Here is a 15,266-nt window from a genome sequence, read left to right on the forward strand (position 1 = left end):
TCTAGAAATTGAGTGTCTTAAGAACCTAATAACTTTGCAGACCATTAATACCTTAACATGGAAACTGATCTTTTGCTAATGCAGAATCTATAATTCCACTGGCTAGTATTCTTCCATGTTTAAGAAGTAAAAATGTCTGGGTCTAAGCAGTTTAAAAAATTTAGAACTTTCAGTCAAGAAAAAAATCGGTTTGCTCAGACTACCTATTTTCTTGGAAAATAGGAAGTCAACTCTAAGAAAAATCACTGAGTCACATGAACCCACCGACGACCATTATTTCAACTAACCCTTCCCACAAGATCTCTACGTTGAAAATGAGACAATCCTTCATCCTTAAATAGGAGATGGATCCTATGAGTGTCTCTCTGTAGAAGAAAAACTTATCAAATAAACTGTCTATTAGCCTTACAACCTTTACTCAACAACTCAACATTCAGAGAACTGCTAGGAATGAAGAGTGAAAATAAAATGAAAATGAATGAAAAGTGAGATTCAGAGAGACCAGGCCATAAGGTTAAAAACAAAAGGCTCAGATCTGGGGGACGTGAACGTACAGGCCATGGATGTCCCACTGAAGGCCTGGCGTTCCAGAATAAGGGGCTGGGGGTGGGATAAAATATCTACTGGCAACATTTAAACCAAAGCGTATTAAAAGAAAATAGACTTGAGGTACCAAAATCCAAGAATAAAAGTACAGGAAATCAATGAAAATAATCTAAAGCTAAAATTCCTCACTGTGCTCCATAAGCAAATCTTCTAGACCACAGCATCACGTCGAGTTAATTTAACATTTTAAAGTTCTCTGGATATTAGCAGAGGATTGCCGCAGTGTGGATGGACGGACGGATGGATGTGGATGGACGGGCGGATGGAAGACAGACACACATATAATTTCAAAACATTTATTTACCATTCACTATTTTGCAAATACAATTCTCCCAATTTGGTTGGGACAAGAGGTATTTGTGTTAAAGGCCAAGTCAGGAACAAGGAAAGACAAAAACATATTTGGAGTGAGAATCCTTTAATAATTCTATATTCTTTCCCAGAGAACAATAAATACAGAAATTACAAGCTGTATATGTAACAGTAATGTTTTCCTTAGATACAGAGAGCACCTACCTTAATACAAAGTAACGGGCAAACACTCGTGTTGAAATCAGCACTGGGGAAAGCTACACAACAGAAGAAAATGACACGTAAAATGAGAAACTGTTTGTTCTAATCACTGAGACTCACACTCCGGGTCTTCTGCCCCAGGCAAAGGGGCGCTGGAGACCCCGCGGCTGAGCGCCCATTCAGCTCCGGGCAGCTGCAGTCTGTGGTTGCTCAGACTGGAGCTGTTTACCAAGATATTCCCTGAAACACAGGAAGGAGATAGCAAGCGAGATTAGAACTGAAATGACGAAGAATCTCTTTCAAAATTGAAGGACAATATACACTGTCGTCTATGCCTACTTTAACAGCTAAAAACTAGTAAAATAGCCCCAGAAAACTAATCGTGTCCAAATTTCAAAAGTACCTGTACTGTATGAATTTTAAACACCCCATGGACCACAGACAAACAAGGCATGACACACACAAACAAGTGATTCCGCATCTGGTCACCGGCAACGTCTGCTTTCCTGTTTAGAGAGTTGTGTCTGCTGCCACCACTTCTGCAATCTAACAAGTTCAAAGTCAACATACGTATGATTCCAAGTAAGTGGCCTGATACATGAGAAACACATTTCCTGATGTTAGAAAGTACAAGTGTTTATCTCTAAGGATTTACACAAGAGCACATGAAAACGATCACTGAAAATAACATCCAGAATCACGACACTTAATCAGAGCTACTAGTTGCCAAGCACTTACTCTGCACTGGCAGAGTCTGAAACCTTCACCAAGATGGTCCTACTGAATCCACAGAACCATCACCAGAGCCGAGAAGCAGTATCCTCATTTTACAGACAGGGCAGCTGTGGCTTAGAGCAGTGGTCTCCAATGTTTCAGTGACGTTCTACTTCAGAAGATTACTTGAATGGTCTGTGTATACTTCACTCAAAATTGCATACAGACAACACTGTTGATTCCAGGACAGAAAACAATCTTTTCCCTATTTTCCTATGAAGGATTTGCCAAACTTTCATTTTTGAACTACCTAATAAGGACCAGAAAAAGAGATCTTTTAAGAATATTTAAAAGATCCCCTCCTATAAAAAGGGAAAAGCTTGAGTTTTGGAATAAGGACTGGGTTTACATTCCGGAGCCTGGCAAAGCTGCCCAGAGCTCACGCTGTGAACCACCAGGTGGATCTAGTCCCTTAGGGCTGTGGTTCATCTCCCATGCCAGGACCCAACTAATACTCAGGGGACAACAGTGAATACCGGGACGTGGGGAAGATAACTGATCTCCTCACTTAAGAGGCGTTGCTGAAGTAGGGTCACAGCAGGAGGATTAAAACAGAGGGAAGAAGAGTTGTTCCAGCAGAGAATTTAAAAACACACCCAGGGGGATTCCGTGGCGGTGCAGTGGTTAAGACACCACCTTCCAATGCAGGGGACGCAGGTTTGATCCCTGGTCGGGGAGCTAAGATCCCACCTGCCTCTCGGCCAAAAAACCAAAACATAAAACAGAAGCGATATTGTAACAAATTCAATAAAGACTTTAAAAATGGTCCACATTAAAAAAAAAATTTTTTTTAAACAAAAATCTAAAAACACGCCCAGCCATAGCTTCCTCCCCGATGTCTTCTGTTCTTGTTTTCCTGGTCAAAGGTCTTTATTACAGATAAATAATAATGCTCCATCCACTACACTCTCATTTTTTCCCTGCATACAAGGTGGCCACGGGGCATCCCTGCCTCACAACCTTACTGCTCGGTGAGTATAAAAACCAGGGCCCCCTTTCCTTGTCTGCTAAGTAGGGTTTATGCAAGCTAGGGTTTAAGCGAAGGACAAGAACACACATAGATGTAAAGGGTTCAACTGAAAACCCGCACATCAAGAATCCCAGATGGAACTCTGCGAGCCCTACTTGAGGTAGGTCACAGGACACCAAGTCTACTGGGAGAAGAGCCCAGATAGGACCCGCGGACAGAAGAATCAAATTTCCTCCTCAGGCTTTCCTGAAATTGTTGTTTGCTATGGCATGTGGGTTGTTAAATTCAGAGGGAGCTGAACCAAGGCGCAACTGAAAAAGATCCTGTCCTACAGAGAGAGGACCCAGCCTGCGCGAAGCTTTGGAGAAAATCTACTCCTGGGTTCGGCTCGTAAAGGGTTGTGGTCTGCTGTCCTGACATCAAATGTGGTCAATTAAAACACTCCCGAGATTCACCCAAGCTGCCTCTGAGTCCTGTGTGACCCCAGGCACAGGGCAGTCCGGACACCAGTAGCCTGGGGCTGGGAACACACAAAGGTGGCTGCGTCTGCACTTTGTTACCGGCCACCGTGGAAACCTGAGTACAGGTGTGCTCACCCTTATCCTCTCACCTCTGCAGCATCCTGGGAGTGGGCATTCTCATCTCCATCGACAGGGGAGGGAAAGCTGCAATCACCTGCTCAGGAGCAAAGCGGGCAGGTGCACGGGCCGGGGCTCAGGTCCACTCCTCTCTACTGTGAGGCTGCGCGGCCTCCAGAAAGAGGCCAGAAAGGTGCAGAAAGCAGACACTGCGCCTATCTTTATAGTAGGAAATAATAACAGGTGTGAATAATTTCTTCAGGTTAAGGTTACGTCACTGTCAGGCAAGAGAAAAAGTGACTACGGACTTTTCTTCAGGGGATGACAATGCATCTCTAAGAGGACGCCGGAAGAGTTACTTAAGTGAGTTAACCTGAGTATTGAGTCAGTCTCGCTAAACACGAAGATCAATACAGTAAAAATTCAACGCATAATTCACTCAAAGGGTATCCGATTTGTACCAGCAACCTACAGGAGCTGGACGTTAATTCTTTGCTTCTACTACCTAAGAAGCAAAATTGGAGAAGTGTAATATTCTCTTCTCTTTGAACTTCATCCATGACTTTGCAGGGGAACAGAATTTGTACCCAATGTGTGTCTCTTCAACATGAGGATTATTTTAGGCTGATTATTTTTTAAAAAACAAAAGCCTTGGCAAGTTCGCTTCTTACCTGCCCCTTAACTGCCTAAAGAACTCAGACAAAGGCCCTGGTCCAGGAAGGGCACTGTCACCGGAGATCAACAAAGCACACGGGTCGGCGCTGGGGGGAGCTGCACAGGGCCGGGAGACCAGAGTCCTCTGTGTGTCCCACTGTCCCCGCGGGCCCAGCAAGCATCTGTCATCAAGCATCTGCTTTCCTTCCCACCTCCGTGTGAACTGCCTTCTCCCCGCTGAAGTCCCCCCACCGCACCCCCTTCTCCTCTCTCAGATGCCACATAGTTTAAAGCTGAGTGATTCCTCCAGCTTTTATCATGATTCTGAGTATTACACGCAAAACAAATTTTGTTTCTATGAACGATTTTCCTATGTAAAACCACGAACCACGTAAAAATCACAGTGCTCCAAGGTCATCTGGATTTTCTCCTGTGTTTTCTTCTAGGAGTTCTGTGTTTTACATTTAGGTTCATGATCCATTTTGAGTCCGTTTTTGCGGATGTCCAGTTGTTCCAGCACCATTTGTTGAAGAGACTACCTTTGCTCGCTTGTATTGCCTTTACTCCTTTGGCAAAGATCAGCTGACTATACTTATGGGGCCCTCTTTCTGGGCTCTCTGTCCTGTTCCATTGATCTATTTGTCTACTCTTTCACCCACACCCCCACTATCTTGATTACTTAGCTTTATAATAAGTCTTCAAGTCAGGTGGTGTCGGTTTTCCAACTTTGTTCTTCTCCTTCAATATTGTGTTGGCTATGCTGCGTCTTTTGCTTCTCCATACAAACTTTAGTATCAGATTGTCGATGTCCAAAAAAAAAAAAAATAACTTGCTGGGATTTTGATTGGGATTGCATTAAATTTATATCAATAGATCAAGTTGAGAACTAACATCTTGACAATACTGAATCTTCCTATCCATGAACATGGAATCTCTCTCCATTTACTTAATTCTTCCATGATTTCATTCATAGAGTTTAAAAGTTTTCCTCATGTAGATCTTATACATAATTTGTTGAATTTATACCTAAATATTTCATTTTGGGGAAGTGCTAATGTAAATGGTATTGTGTTTTTAATTTCAAATTCCACCTGTTCACTGCTGGTATATAGGAAAGTGATTGATTTTTCTGTATTAATATCATATCCTACAACCTGCTGTAATCGCTTATTAGTTCCAGGACATTTGTTTGTTTGTTTGTTTTTGTCAAATCTTTAGGATTTTCTATGTACATGATCATGTCATCTGAAAGCAAAGGCAGTTTTATGTCCTCCTTCCCAATCTGTATACCATTTATTTTCTTTTCTTGTCTTAATGCGTTAGCTAGAACTTCTAGTACAAAGGAGTTGTGAGAGGGGATCATAGTATCTCTTTATTATCCTTTTACTTTCCATGGGATCTGTAGTCATGTTCCCTTTTTCATTTATGACACTAGTTAATTTGTGCCTTCTCCTTTTTCCTTAGTTAGTCTGGCTATAGGCTTATCAGTATCATTAATTTTTTCAAAAAAACAGCTTTTGGTTTCCTTGATTTTCTCCACCAATGTCCTATTTTCAATTTCCTTGTTTTTTTATTCTTACTTCTTTTCTTCTGCTTACTTTAATTTTGCTCTTTTCTTCTCATTTCCTAAGCTGGAAACTCAGATTACCGACTCTTGAGCTTTCTTCTTTTCTAATATATGCATTCGGTGCTATAAATTTCCCTCTAAGCACTGCCTGCACTGCATCTCACAAATTCTGAAAAGCTGTATTTTCATTGTCACTTAGTTCAAAATACTTTTAAATTTCTCTTGAGTTTTCTTCTTTGACCTCTGTGTTATTTAGAAGTGTTGTTTAATCCCCACATATTTGGGGATTTTCCAGTTATCTTCCTGTTATTGATTTCTACTTTAATTCCACTGTGGTCTGACAGCTGACACTGCATGATTCCTGTTTTTTTTAATGTGTTAAGGTGGGTTTTATGGCCCAGAATGTCTTGGTGAATGTTCCATGTGAGCCTGAGAGAAATGTGTATCCTGCTGGTACTGGACGAGGTAGTCTATAGATGTCACTTCTATTCAGGTGACTGATGGTGCTGTTGACTTAACTGTGTCCTTATTGATTTTCTGCCTGCTGGATCTGTCCATTTCTGAAAGGGGGGTGCTGAAATCTTCAACTATGATAGAATTCATCTATTTCTCCTTACAGTTCTATCAGTTTCTGCCCCACATAGTTTGATGCGCTGTTGTTAGGCATATACATGTTAAGAATTATTATGTCCTTTTGGAGAACTAACCCCTTTATCGTTACAGAATGACCTTTCTTATCCCTGATAAACTTTCCTTACTTATAAGTCTGCTTTGTCTGAAAGCAATATAGCTACTTCTTCTTTCTTTTGATTAGTGTTAGCATGGTATCTTTTTCTCCATTCATTTACTTCTAATCTCTATGTGTCTTTGTATTTAAAGTGGGTTTCTTATAGGCTACACAGAGTGGGGTCATGCTTTTCGATCTGCTCTGATGATCTATCTTTTGCTTGGTGCAGTTAGACCACTGACATTCAGAGTGATTACTGATACAGCTGGATTAATATGTACCATATTCATTTCTGTTTCCTATTTGTTGCCCTTTTTTCTCCGCCTTTTTTTTTTTTTGCGGTTCGCGGGCCTCTCACTGTCGTGGCCTCTCCCGTTGCGGAGCACAGGCTCCGGACGCGCAGGCTCAGCGGCCATGGCTCACGGGCCCAGCCGCTCCGCGGCACGCGGGATCCTCCCGGACCGGGGCACGAACCCGCGTCCCCTGCATCGGCAGGCGGACTCTCAACCACTGCGCCACCAGGGAAGCTCTTTCGCTCCTATTTTTGCCTTCCACTCTTTTCCTGCCTTTTGTGGTTTTAATTCAGCATTTTATATGATTCTATTTTCTCTCCTTTCCTACTCAGCACGTCAGCTATGCGTCTTTTTCTACTTGTTTAGTGGCTGCCCTACAGTTTGCAATATATTAATTTACAATTAGTCCACGTATACTTTCAAATAGCACGATGCCACTTCACGGAGAGTGTGAGTAGCTTGTAACAACCAAGTAACCTTAATTCCTTCCTCCCGTCCCTTGAATCATTGCTGCCACTTATTTCACTTATATATAAACATACATAAGCAACGTGTATAAAATACAGAAAAGCGTACATACTCAAGGATATTGTTGCTATTCGTTTTTTGAACAAACTTCTATGTTATATCAGTTAAGAATAAGAAAAATAAAAGTTTTTATTTTACCTTCAGTTGTTCCTTCTTTGATGCTCTTCCTTTCTTTATGTAGATCTGAGTTTCTGATCTCTATTATTTTCCTTCTCTCTAAAGAACTTTTTTCATATTCCCTGTATGGCAGGTCTACCGGCAACAAACTCCCTCAATTTTTGTTTCTTTGAGGATATCTTTATTCCTCCTTCACTTTTGAAGGATAACTTCACAGGGTACAGAATTTGGTGAGTTTTTTTCTCTCAACATGTTAAATATTTCACTCCACTCTCTTCTTGCTGACATGGTTTCTGAGAAGTCAGATGTAATTCTTACCTTTGTTCCTCTGTAGGTAAGGTGTTTTTTCCCCCTGGCTTCTTTCAGGATTTTTTTTTTTCACCTTTGATTTTGTGTAATTTGAAAATTCCATGTCCAGGTGTAGTTTTTTTGGTGTTTATCCTGCTTGGTGTTCTCTGAGCTTTCTGGATCTGTAGTTTGGTGTCTGACATTAACTTGGGAAATCCTCAGTCATTACTGTTTCAAATATTTCTTCTGTTCCTTTCTTTCTTTTTCTGGTATTCCCACCACATATATTTTACCTCTTTTGTAGTTGTCCCATAGTCCTTGGATATTTTGTTCCGTTTTTTTAGTCTTTGGTTCTCTCTGCTTCTCAGTTTTGGAGGTTTCTACTGATATATCCTCAAGCTCAGAGAGTCTTTCCTCATCCGTGTCCAGTCTAACTTATAAGTCCATCAAAGGCATTCTTCATTTCTTTTACAGTGTTTTCGAGCTCTACCATTTCTTTTCGGTTCTTTCTTAGGATTTCTATCTCTCTGCGTAACTTGCCCATCTGTTCTTGCCTGCTGCCTACTTTATCCACTAGAGCCCTCAGCATATTAATCCTAGTTGTTTAAAGGTCCCAGTCTGATCTTCCAACGTTACTGCCATGGCTGGTTCTGATGCTTCCTATGTCTCTTCTTTTTTTTTTTTTCTTTTTGGTATGCCTCGTAGTATTTTCTTGATGGCTAGACATGGTGTGCTAGGTAAAAGAAACTGCTGTAAATGAACCTTGTGTAACGTGGTGGTGAGGTGAGGGAGAGGAAGCTTTCTGGAGTCCTCTGATTGGGTCTCAGTCTTTCTTGAACCTGGGCCTCGGGACTGTGAACTTCATGAGTGCTCCTCAGGACTTTTCCTACCCCGCTGGGTAAGACAGCACGATTAGAGCCAGCTAGAGTTGGTTATTTCCCTTCCCCAGGTCAGTCAGACTCTGATGGCCCCCCAGCAGGCTGGGCTCTGGTTAACTAGTTTCCCCTGCGTGCAGGCCTTGTTAGAACGGAACAACAGTTGGAACTATTTCAAAATGGTTCCTTTCCCCTCCCCCTGCCAGAAGCCCAATGGAATTTTTCTCAGATATTTATTGTGGGAACCTGGTCTGGCTTCTGGAGAGAAATCTCCCCATATGGTGGGGGCCCCCCATGACTGGATCCCCTGGAGTTTTTAATCCTCAGACTCGTGCACACTGAGCCTCCTGCAATTCACCAAGCACGGCCCAGCTCTCCTGCCAGGCACTGGTCCCCCGCTGGTCTCCACGTGTGAGTCCTGCTCAGGTAAGCCACAACTCCCTGTATTCACCTGCCTCTCCAGTCTCATCCTACCTTCTCCCCTATGGATCCAAGAAGGATTGTTGATTTTTTCAGTCTGTTCAGCTATTTACTTGTTGTTCAGATGTACTGGCAACTTCCAAACTCCTTACATGCATAACTGGAAACCAGAAGTCCCTCCGTTTCATTTTGAATGCTGGTTCCAGATCAGCAAGTAGTTACAACAAAAAGCGATCTGCACAATGCAGAGTATGCCCCTAAATGACCACAGTATGTGCAAATCTGGTTAATGTAATGTGCTGTGTGGGAGGAATGTCTGTGCTGTTAGAAGGACTCTTAAGAAGATAGTATGCAATAAGCAAAGTCCACGTTTAGCGCTTCTTACAGACTCCTTTTTCTTTAATTATATTTAGAATGTAAGATTCTTACACGAGAATTCCTCCACTAAAAATATCATAATAATAATGTGGAAAACTCCAGGTACCCAAAGAGAGACCACAATTTTCTAAATTAGTTTTGGAAAATATTAAACCCAGAAATGTCATATGTTTATTTAAAATCACATGGAATGTTTTTTAACATGATTATTAATGCTAAAAAGTTAAAACTTACATAAGGGTTTTTTTCCTTCAATTCTGTTCATAAGTAACTGTTTTAATCACTGCATTTATGGCTACGTACTATTTACAGAACTGAAATATACTAAGCAGAGGTAAAGGTCCGAGAAGAAAGTAGTATCACCCACACCCTCGGCTTGCTGCGTTCCTCTCTATTTACGTACACATGAAAGACCGAGAGAGGGTGACACTCTTATAACTTATTATTTTGCCTGAAAATAGGTTGAAAAAGAAGCTAGAAACAAGGAGAAAATTCTACAGGAAATCCTCTACCTACAAAATTCAGTGTTCCTTTCCTGAGGTCCTGAGCTGTCCGTATGCACATACTGCTGCTTCTGAATTAGAGGCTGATGACATTTAAAATCATTCGGTAGGAGAAAAATGATGACATTTTATAATGCTAAATTATAATGTATAAACTGAGGGTCTATATAAAAGTTCTCTAAAGTAAGCTGTCACTGTTTACATATTTTGCCAAATTTAAGAATATAAAAATCCAGCCCTGCTCAAAAGAACAAGGGACATACCAGGAACTGCACATGGGGACGGGAAGATCAGAGCCTGCACGTGCCACTTACAGAGCTGTGGATAGGACTGACCCGCTCGAGGCCCCCTGGACTGAGGAGACCCTGGTGTGTGCCCAACGCACACCCCAGCAACTCCATTCGGCCTCCCATGCCACCCACAGCAGTCAGGATTACATGTAACCCACCCGTCATTCCACGTAAACACAGGTGTTAAGTGGAGGGAAGAAACAGTTCACGGAAATAATTCTGCAATCAGTCATAAAATCGTGAAAAAGAATTAAGTAACATTTTCACATGATATACAACTCTATGCTCCATGTTCTATAAATCAGGGATAAGTCCTTCTCTACATTATCAAGAAAAGTAATATTTAACTCCCTAGAGCAGAGTCTAAATCAAGAACCAGAGACAACGCAGTTCCATGATATTGTGAGTATCCAATATCCAATTTATACTTAAAATGTAATTTTTAACTTAAAACCAAAAAAAAATTCCCCTCAGTAAAAAAGAAATGTTAACTTTACTATATCCAAAATTACGATTTAGTCTAAGCAACAGAAACTGGTAAAAATGCAATGCCAAAAATCTAAAAATCATTTACGGTAGAAAAAATTAAAAAAATCAAGAGTGCACCGGAAATCTGGAAACAGCCAGGGAGGGCCTCGGAGAAAAACAACAACAGAGAAAATGTGCAAAACTGTCAGGAAAAGCTGCTGCTGCCATTCAGACAGACTTTCATTCTACTTTTACCCATGGGTGTATTTTCATTATCTTCAACTAATTCATTCACTGTGTTGTACTAAAATATACCCTTTCTAAAATTTTGTTTTGTTTTTTTTTTTTTTTGCGGTACGCAGGCCTCTCACCGCTGTGGCCTCTCCCGTTGCGGAGCACAGGCTCCGGACGCGCAGGCTCAGCGGCCATGGCTCATGGATCCAGCCACTTCGCGGCACGTGGGATCTTCCCGAACCGGGGCACGAACCCGTGTCCCCTGCATCGGCAGGCGGACTCTCAACCACTGCGCCACCAGGGAAGCCCCTAACATTTTGTTTTAATTAAATCAAAACAAACAAAATGTTGAGAGGAAACCAAGTCAACTGTGTTTTCAGGTTTTATTTGGTATGAAACATCTTTCGGACACCAGTCCCATGGTTTAGGTTAAAAAGCCTCTATTTTAGGAAAGTAGAAAGGCAGACTTTACCAGCATGATTTACTAAAGGCAACTTGGTTACGTGCATAAAGATACTGATTCAAAATCCTTTTACATTTGGGGAAAACTCTGCTGAAGATTTACTTTCCAATGGCATTCTATTTGGTCTCACACTAATCTGATGTTGAAATAAATTGCTATTACTTGAGCAATTTTCACTCTCTGGCACCAAGTGCCAGAGAAATGCGTTTGTCACAACGAAAGACACAGAATCTGCATATGAAAACTCCTTTCTCAAAGAAAGCATAGGAAAATGCTGACACTAAGCTTCTCCATTAAAGGGGATTTATCATAACTAAAACATTAAAGCTAAAATAGCTTGGTACATAACTAGAGAGGAGGGGGGAAGAGGATATTCTCTCATCAGCTAGTCAATGACAAAGAGCAAATAAACCAGTTTCTGGCTATAAAGACAATTTACTTTTCCTTTTGTAATCGTACATCAAAAAATTTACTGAGACCAAATCAGATTCCTAAATTCAAGAAAAAGTTTTCAAATTTTAAATGTTTCATCTTTAATTCATGATCATTTGCACAATAAAAATTCTTAACCAAAAAATTTTCTCCACTGGCAAAGGGAAAATTCCCAGTCAACATCCTATTCCATACCCAGCTTTTTTTCCACATTAGAAATATACATTACAAAAAAAAGCGGGGGGCTTCCCTGATGGCGCAGTGGTTAAGAATCCGCCTGCCAATGCAGGGGACGTGGGTTCAAGCCCTGGTCCAGGAAGATCCCACATGCCGTGGAGCAACTAAGCCCGTGCGTCACGACTACTGAGCCTGAGCTCTAGAGCCTGCGAGCCACAACTACTGAGCCTGCAAGCCACAACTACTGAGCCCACGTGCCACAACTACTGAAGCCTGCATGCCTAGAGCCCGTGCCCTGCAACAAGAGAAGCCACTGCAATGAGAAGCCCATGCACGGCAACAAAGAATAGCCCCCACTCGCCGCAACAAGAGAAAGCCCACGCGCAGCAACGAAGACACAAGGCAGCCAAAAATTAATTAATTAAAAAAAAAACTAACAGTAAATTCTTCAAGAGAAAGAACTATTAAAATGAAGTTGTTTTTTATTAACAAAAGAAGAATTATGCTTCAACAGCCCTACTTTCAACAAAAGGGGAAAATAAAACTGTATTTAATGGAAACTTCAGGAAAATATCTGTCAATAAAAGCTCACTGATTGCAACAGCCTCCAACTCTATTAAATGCCAACATTCTGTAAATGAACTTCATGAAAGAAACAGAAACAAACCAAGAGAGAGAAAATTACTAAATAATTAATTTACGTTGAAAAATGTGGCTCAGGGTAAAGTAAAAGAAGGAGGGAATCCAGTGTAGTATTCTCTAGTTTCCTGACAGACTTGAAAGATTTTTCTCTGCTAAATAGTAGATAAAAAACCATTTTTGAGTGCCCTCTGCCTTGAATCCCATTCTTTTTGCACAGACGATATGAAAAGAGCAAAAACATTTTCAGTCCCTCAAGCACCACGCGCACCAGCTCTGAAATCTATCCCTAGTCCATCTACTGCTTGGTACCAACTGTTACCATTCTAGTCCATGGCACGAGCCATCCCTACCCATGGCCACAATGAGAAACTATGAAACGGTCTTCCTGCTGCCACACTCACCCCCCAACCATCCACTCTCCACAGAGGAGCCTGTGAGACCTTTCAAAGTACAAATCAAATCCTGTCACTCCCCTGTTAAAACCTTTAACCATAACTTTCAACTCATCCAACAGAAGGACCCACCAGACCCTCCCTCCGTGATCAGATCCTGGCCACCTCGCCTCGCCCACCTCCTTTCCTTCTGGCCTCACCCACTCCTTCAACTTGCCCTCGAAGCCCAGCACTGCTGACAGTTCCCTGTGGTGGCGACTGGCGCAATGCAGGATGCTGAACAGCATCCCTGGCCTCGACCCACCAGCTGCCATTAGCACCACCCCCCAGACCCCAGCTGCCACATCCAAACATGTCTCCAGGCGTTGCTCTTAAAGAAGCCAAGCTCCCTCCTGCTTCCTGGTCCTTTCCCCTCCCGTTCCCTCCACCTGAAATCCAACCCCCAACACTGGAGGTGGGTGACTGGTTCCTTTCCATCACTGTCTCAGCCTGGCTGCTGGGACCACTCAGGAAGGCCATCTCTCATCACCCACTTCCATCACATCTGTCGCCTGGAGCCTAGCGTAACAGGGTACAAATTAAGTGCTCAAAGAGCACCTGCTGGAAGAATGCATAAATATCAGTATTCATGAGAAAAGTGCTTAAGTGGCAGGATCCTAATATTTAATACATGATGTCACGGTGGCAATCCTGGATCCTCTGCTATCCTGTATCTGCCTGCATCTTTCACACGTGAGCATTTGCATGTGCCATTAATCTGTCCTTTGGAATTATCAGTAGCATGACCGTCAGTTAGCGCATCTTTCCCAAGGATGGGGAATAGAGAGGCATCTGAGCTCAGAAGAGCGCAGAACAGCCAACCTACTGCTAAAACAGCCACGGCCGAGAGAGTCCAGGGGTGTCCGCTCACGGACACAGATGGTTCACCATTGCATCTAAGTAGTCACTCTAACTTATCTTGTTTTGAGTACAAAAAGGTCAATAATTTTGACTTAAAAAATAAAAGCAAGAGGAAAAACATGACTCTGGCTACTATTTCAAAGGCTATAACGGATGAAATGTGAGAGTTGAATCTTAACTGATCAATCGGCTTTTACTGTTTTCACGTGAACTGGTAAAAATCCATTCAGGTTAACCGTACGCCGAACAGTTAAACCCTGCAAGATTGTAGCGTCTCTGATCAGTAGTTGAGATGAATTCCATTCAACTCTCAAAAAACGTATTCACCGATGTCGTAGTGGTCCTTTTAGTTACTTCTGGAGTTGCTTCTGATACTAGTACTTTGAATATACATTTCTTCAGAACATTAATGCAGCTGTTTTTTCTAAATTATCACATCACTGCTCTGAACGGCTAAAATGTAATTCTAGGTATTAATCAAAATCACTGCTTTAAAAGCCACCACTCATCGGAGCCTTTCCACAGGAACTTCTGGACAGGAACGTGAGGCCCAACAGAGCAGCAGGGGGTGGGCGGCACCTACCAGTTGTGCACCATGAGCTTCTGCACGGCCAGGAGGGCGTTGTAGCGCACCTGCTGGTCCTCGTGGTGCATGTGGTTCATCACCAGCTGCTTCCCGCCGAGCTGCTCGATGACCCTGGGGGCCAGAAGCCACGTGGTGAAGACGCTGCAGTTACTTTCAAATGCAAGCTGTTAGCAGAAAGCCCCAACTCCGAACTGCCCAGTGGTTTTACAAAGAGAAGTTACCATACAGGTAAGTAAACCAACACACGTGTCTTTTTTAAAATATCATTTTCTCCAAATCACAGACTTAAAGTTTTTATATATTTCCTCTTGAATCCCTAGTGATAAATCCAACTGTTACTCTCATTTCCTAGTCTGGGCAAATGTCATCAACCTGGACTGCTGCAGTAATCTAGGTTACAGTGTTCTATAGGCAGTTGAGTAGTAACTTCTTTATCACCAGGATTTGTGGCTTGCTTAAAAACCAGTATACTGAATACCACCTTATGTCTGAAGTAACATCAGATCAATACTAAGCCCAGCAGTTGCCGTGCTGTGAACCAGATACGGCTCAGATGCAGACAGCAGAGAACACGAGGTTAAAAAGCACTCCGTAGGAGCCATGTTAATTTCCGGAGAAAACTTGACTTGTTAAGATATCTGCCCTTTCCTGTAATGATGGAACATGAACATGCCACATGACCTGCTGGGCAGTGAAACAAATGAGAAAATTCCTGTTGTCAAGAACACCAGGAAGACTGACAACCAGCACTGCTTTCTGTCACTGCCCCCTCAACCCCCTGAAAAATCCAGCTACTACAGACACAAAAGCAAAGTGAAAATGGTTATTTGCCTCACGAATGGAAGGAGGTTCTCTGCTCCTCTGGGGGGGAGCGGGGGCGTGCAAAGAGCC

General features: G+C 42.3%; 1 protein-coding gene across 1 annotated transcript in view; it reads right to left on the reverse strand.

Moving 5' to 3' along the window:
* Positions 1-1,005: 1,005 nt before the first annotated feature.
* ATP6V1H (ATPase H+ transporting V1 subunit H) overlaps positions 1,006-15,266 on the reverse strand; it is a 63,357-nt gene continuing 49,096 nt past the window's right edge. Inside the window, exons 13-14 of the mRNA XM_024742588.1 lie at positions 14,373-14,486; positions 1,006-1,359 (exon numbers count right to left, since the gene is read on the reverse strand). Of these exons, the coding sequence (XP_024598356.1) occupies positions 1,299-1,359; positions 14,373-14,486 (175 nt within the window). The 3' untranslated portion in view covers positions 1,006-1,298. The remainder of the gene's footprint in view (positions 1,360-14,372; positions 14,487-15,266) is intronic.

The sequence above is a fragment of the Neophocaena asiaeorientalis genome, unplaced genomic scaffold, assembly GCF_003031525.2.
Source record: "Neophocaena asiaeorientalis asiaeorientalis breed wild unplaced genomic scaffold, Neophocaena_asiaeorientalis_V1.1 scaffold226, whole genome shotgun sequence".
Classification (NCBI taxonomy): domain Eukaryota; kingdom Metazoa; phylum Chordata; class Mammalia; order Artiodactyla; family Phocoenidae; genus Neophocaena; species Neophocaena asiaeorientalis.